The 6,204-nt window shown below is 39.3% G+C and overlaps 1 protein-coding gene across 1 annotated transcript; it reads right to left on the bottom strand.

Annotated features, from left to right (window-relative positions):
• Positions 1 to 4,834: 4,834 nt before the first annotated feature.
• On the bottom strand, positions 4,835 to 6,204 carry LOC103388691 (protein S100-A1-like). Its single transcript, XM_008323805.2, has 3 exons — positions 6,027 to 6,204; positions 5,634 to 5,787; positions 4,835 to 5,119 (listed from the first exon to the last, which is right to left on the bottom strand). Exons 2-3 carry the CDS (start codon positions 5,772 to 5,774, stop codon positions 4,892 to 4,894), a joined length of 369 nt encoding a protein of 122 aa, XP_008322027.1. The 5' UTR covers positions 5,775 to 5,787; positions 6,027 to 6,204; the 3' UTR covers positions 4,835 to 4,891.

The raw sequence follows: 6,204 nt of genomic DNA, 5'->3' as shown, positions 1-6,204 counted from the left end.
ACGAACAGCAGAGCCCGGCGCCACAGTTTCTACCTGCATTCAAGGTAAAAAAGAATGCGAGGTGAAATCCCGAGGAGTAAAAAAAAAAAAGCCCATATAATCCAGTTTCTTAGTGAAGTTCACTGACTCTCTACTGTTAGTTACGAATACAGTAAAGAAAATGCAAAAATAATACAGGTTTTGCGATTAATATGAAGAATAAATTACAAAAGAAATTGGTTTTAATGAGAAATGTATTAGTACACAATCTATACACAAACGCTTAATTCAATGTATTAAGGGTTTAAAACATATTTCATTACTTTGACTAAGGAAAAAAAATTAAGTTTTAAAATTTTTGGAACATTCACTTTTACACATAATTTTTTTTAATTTTTGGAACATTCACTTTTACACATTTTCCAGCGGAACTTTAATCTTCACAAACAAACACCATCACTTGCACAAGAATGAACAGAAACAATGATTGTTTAATCATGGTGTTTGCAACCTATGGTTGTTGTCACACATATATGACCGAACCATATGTCTTTATTGCACTTCGACAACGGAGACTGTGCGCTCTACATGGGACACAACTGCTGCTCTAAACACAAAGCCAGGATATTGAATTTAGTTGGAGACTCTCACTGTTAATAAAATCCTTACAGTGCACTTCCTGTCCACCTTCAGTCGTAAACACGTCGTTATCCGGCTGCCATGTGCCACCATGATGTTTTACTGGGACTGTACACGATGCTGGCCATGGCTGGTTTAATGACGCGTGAAATGCACTGATACGATGAAGAGCAGGGGAGGGGTCAGATCTCCAAAAATACTTCTATTTAAGTAGTAAAGTTGATTATCTTATAGTGAAGCCAGGCGTAAATGAACCGAGCTCATTCCTGTTATTTGCTCATTTTAAATGTAGACAGCTGTGGGGCTTCTTTCCATTCTTTCGCTCTGTCCCTTTCTCTGTTCCATTCCAACCCTTCTGCTCTTTTACACCAACCCTTGAGGTAAGAGCTTGTTGACTCTCAGTCTGCTAGGCTTCTTTTCCGCAAAAAATGTTGAATTTTTAAACTATACCAATAGGGTTTCCAGAAAAGTCAGTAATGACAAAGTGACAAAGTAATAAGAACGACTTTCTACTACCGTGTGGCACCTCAAGAGGGCATAAAAGATTCACTTATTTCTCTATTCATCATCGTCATATTTACTATTCAAACACACATAAGCCGGTTGAAGAATGGCTACCTAACACTAGCTACATGGTTTATTTCATTGTTTGTGTGTGCATGTTTTAGTCTCTCCAACTGTCCGTCACTCCATAACTGCTGGGATCAGCTCCAGTTCCGCCACATTGCATATAAAAGAAATTGCGCTGAAGGAAGATGTCGCACAATATATAAAGAGGTGGACTTCATTTTTTCTTTTATATTATTTAAAACTTGGATATTTTACACTTTCAAAACACGCCATTAAAAGGTACAGACAACAATCTTGTCCCTGATGTCCGTAGAAAGCTCTTTGGTCTTGCCCATGGTGGAGATGTTGGATGCAGGTTGTTTGGGTGTGGACAGGTGGTTTTTTTATACAGGTAACGATGTGAGGCAGGTGTATTTAATGTAGATAATTAATTGGGACTGGAGATGTGTCTTAAAGAAAGACAAACTGGCTTGTAGGAGCCAGAATACTTGCTGTTTGGTAGGGGTCAAATACTTGCTTTTCCTCATCAGATGGTTATATTTTTTTATAAATTCATATGATGTGAATTTCTGGAATTTTCTTTGGGATTCTGTCTCTCACTGTTAGAATACACATATGATCAAAATTATAGATCGTTACATTCTTTGTAAGTGGGCAAACCTGCAAAATCAGTAAGGGGCCAAATACTTCTTTTCCCCACTGTAAACTGAGTTTAAACTCGAGTCAGTATCATGATTGGTTTTGTGTATGGAGTCACGACAGCGGCATCAGTTTTCAGTGTTTGCTGCCACATGCTGGTCAGTTATTATAATGCAGGTTCCTGAGATATTCTTGTGGTCTTGGATGTGTTTATAATGGCATTATAGAAACACTAGTTAAAAGATATGCTGACAAATCTTCTACAGTTTGGACAGCCGTTGAAACGGAATAGCTGATAAAAGATTTGGGCATTTGAATAAAACAAGTGCATGCAGCAAGTATTTGGTGATAAAACTGAACAACTGCAACAATCCTGAACTGAAAATGCTTTCCTGACTAATTGTTTATAGTTCTACAGTCATGTAGCACTGTGTGCAGACCAAAAGCTAATGGACCTTGTAGCTACTTTGAGTTATGCAGCATATAATTCAGCACAATTAAGATACATTTCAGATATTATATGAAATCATTGATGATTAATGGTTTTTACAGAGAACGCTAACCTGATAATGTATTCTAATATATTTAAATACAATAGCTTTTAGAAAGCAATGTTGCAGCATCAAAAATTCAGTAATTATCACGTTATCTTTCATCTATTGTGGGTGTTATATTTCTTCTTTCTCACTTGTTCTGTTTATAGGAACGGACAGACATTTTACAAAGAGGCTGAGGGAATTCATCCATTGACCTCTCCAGGAAGTTAAAAATGTCTCCACAGAGCAAATACTCAAAACATGAATCCACATCGTGACAAACAGAAGTGATTTAATGATCACTTGTGAGAATTAAGGTGTGACAAGGGTGAGGCAAAAATCATTTGACTTCTCATTTCTGTCATGGGCACCGAGCATAAAATAAAATAAACTGACTTATAGTATTTGGTAAACATTAAAAAAAAAAAACATTTAGTTTGTGTTTTACACACCACAGTACCCATCTGAAACATTTCACTTTCAAAGAAATGTTGAAAACCAACTGCACACGATGAACTCTGAAACGTCTCCTCATTTTATTTACTTAAAATGCTTTCCAAACAGGGTGTTGCGGAGAAACTATTCAGGATGCAGATGTATCCTGAATAGTTTCTCCGGAAACATGTAGATGAGTGTGTGACTTGGAGAGCACCCACACCTACGTGATCTGCTGCAGGTGTATGCAAACTGTTTGGGTTCAATGGAACTTCACTGTATTTGATGACATATTTTCGTTAAACAACCAGGTGAACTCTTAGAATAATGTTAATCTGAGCTAGCCTTGACGACGGTGCAACAGACTGCGTAACAAACATAACTGCAAAAGGAAAGCAACATTAGATGTTTTTCCAAGGAATAATATTGAAAAACACTTTCCATGGAGCAATGAATTTAAAAAACAAAAAAAGTTCCAGCTAATTCACAGACGGAGCAAGATGTTAATTGCGAAAAGAACATTTTGACCTTCAATTGTGAAATGTGTATGTTAATATGCAGTGATGAAATATAATAAACAATACAGCTAAAACAGGAATTATATAATGACACAAGCAAAAACTGCGGCCAACACGGGCTCGTCGGGCGTCCGGAATTTTCTATATGAACAGGCAAAACTGCGTCGGAGATACCTGCAGTACATATCCAGCTCAGTGTTTAAATGTTTAAACAGCTTGCCACCAGTGCCAACATGTCTGCGGTGTTGGATGTATTTCAATACATATGAGAAAGATGCACAGATAGAGAGTTGCAAACGTGTAATGCTGAAATTTCAAGAGGCAGTGAAAAGTGCACTCATGCCAGCACAGGTTTCACAGAGATCTAATAGTACCAATTGGCACTACATTTCTTTCAGTTTTTGGCCCAGATTTTCTCATTTTTTGTTTTTTTGTTTTTTCAGTTAAGGCCAAGAATGAGATCATAGTCAATAGTAATAAAAAAAAAAAAAACAGGGAAAAGTGGCAGAAAATGTTTAGAAAAGCCACTGATGTGGATTCTGGAAAACCAGTTGACTTCCTGGATCCACAGGAACCTCACTCCACAGCATTTGATTAACCATGCACACCTGCTAACAACCATGCAAACTGGGTGACCAACACTCAGTTCCACTGGTTTTGTCAGGTGGGGACAAAGGAAGTACATTTATCCAAAGGTTGCTTGCACAATTCAAAAAACACTTAAATGTCTTGACTTGTTGGTGGGAACAAACAGGAACACAGAAGAGCAAAGCACTGAGCATAGGCACAAAGTATGGACACAGCATCAGCATAAACAACAACAACAATACAGCATGAACAACATACACTGAACAACACACAAATGAAGCAGGACTGGGTGAGGGAGGTTTATATACCCAGGGAACCAGGTGACAGGAGTGAGGCCGATTACACAGAAACACAGGTGAGTGTGATCACACTGATGAGCTCAAAGGAACTGGGACCAACAGACTTTACACGAACGTCAGTACCTCTGAGGACACAGAACGTCAGAAGAGTCTGACTTACACTTTGGAGCCATAATTAGGAGAAACAAGTTCCCCAAAGTGTCAGCTTCATTTAGTGAATTTAGTAAAACTTCACATAATACCTCACTAAGACGTCTAACTCATTGCCCACTGAAAATGTACATTATAGTGTCAGGCTTTTGGTTTTTACATATAGCCTGGATCTCTCCCAGTTCTAAGGCCCCCTGTAGCCTGGCCCAGACCCATTTGCCCCCATTCACTCCCGCCCTCCCATGGAGTGTAAGGCAATTTGGAATCTAACCTACAACCCTCTGCTGCTAGCCATAGTAACCCATTGCTCCTCCACCATAAATTGTTTATTTATAGTTTCTATAAGAAATAGTTGATGATAAATGACACCAAAGATCAGGGCGGTCTCTGTGATAATAATTACACATATATGTTATACTGCCATATGTTTGATAGCTGGTGTTCAGAGCCACAGACTCTTAGGACAAAAAAAATGATGCAAAACATTTTATAGTTCTTTTATTTTCCAGATGCACGACCATGCAACAGTGGGTATGAATCAGATGGGGCATTTCTTCTGCTCTTGCCCTTTCCCCTCCCCCTCTCCATCCCCACCCTCACACTCACCCTCACACTCAAGGTATTTCATAAAGTCTACAAAGAATTCATTGCAAAAGCAGGTCAACGTGGCAGTCAGGTTCATGAACTCTTTGAAGTCCACCTCACCGTCCTTGTCCAGATCCAGATCATTCATGATTTGTTCCACGGTCTTGGAACATTCGCTTTTCTACAAGAAAGACATTTGAACAGTTTTATGCTAAGACTGGAAACCATTTTCAGCTTGAACATGATAGTAGAAATGGTCTGTACTGACGTATTATGATCGTTTCTAGCCTTGATGACCATTCAACAGTCCAAAACACCACTCTCATCTACCCACAGACAGGACTAAAAACCTATAGTTGTACGACAATCCCACGGCCTACGGAGCTACTGCTAGCCCATATATAGTCACCTTGCACAAGCTGACAGGTAGCCTGTGCTAGTCAAACATAGGTGAAGAGTATTTACAGCCATCTTTGAGTCTAAAATAGAATTCATTAAAATACTGAATGAATATGAGGGTGATTTAAGGTGAGGTAGCAGGGTTAACGTCAGAGAGGAATGTTGCTGAGAAAATATTCTGATTATAATGGACGATATTACACACACCGTGTGGCAGATGTCAAGAGCATAAAAGAAAAGAACAATGTTGGACCAAGAGGTGAAGGAGAAATGACACGAGCCCTGAAGGTACTTACTTCCATGTATTCTGGTAGTTGTTCCCTAAACAGGGTGGCCAGCTCTGCTTTGTTTAGCTTGTACTTATCGCCTTCCCTTGCAGAATAGCTGTTGAACACAGCAACGATGGTCGATATTGCGTCTTGCAATGGAGATGCCATCTTCTCTTAAGTCCTACGTATGTGAGACAGAAAACTTCTGGGTCAGTTTCAGGCTGTTGGAGGGAACATGAGGAAACTAAAGGGTTTGTTCAAACAGGAGGGTGAGGCCAGCAAAAGGGACAGTGAGCAAGTCAAAAGTAAAAGAACAAACAAAACAATGACAGTTACTATATCTGTTTATGTAATTGTTGCTGCTTCAAGTGATAAGCTTTTACAAACCAATGTTTGATGTTAGTAGACATCAACTCTTACCTGAAAAGGCGGGTTGCTGAGAGGAGCAGGAGCAGGAGCAGGAGGTGGAGGTGGAAGTGGAAGTGGGAATGAAGAGCCTTCAGCTCTGCTCTGGAGCTTTTGTTTCTTCAGGCGGCCAATGAGAACAGTCTGTAGCAGATATTTTAATTCTCGCGCCAAGCGATGGGTGAAGCCACAG

The sequence above is a fragment of the Cynoglossus semilaevis genome, chromosome 13, assembly GCF_000523025.1.
Source record: "Cynoglossus semilaevis isolate Cse_v1.0 chromosome 13, Cse_v1.0, whole genome shotgun sequence".
NCBI classification, from domain to species: Eukaryota; Metazoa; Chordata; class Actinopteri; order Pleuronectiformes; family Cynoglossidae; genus Cynoglossus; species Cynoglossus semilaevis.
The sequence above is the reverse complement of the archived record's forward strand: the minus strand, read 5'-3'. Positions and strand labels throughout refer to the sequence as shown.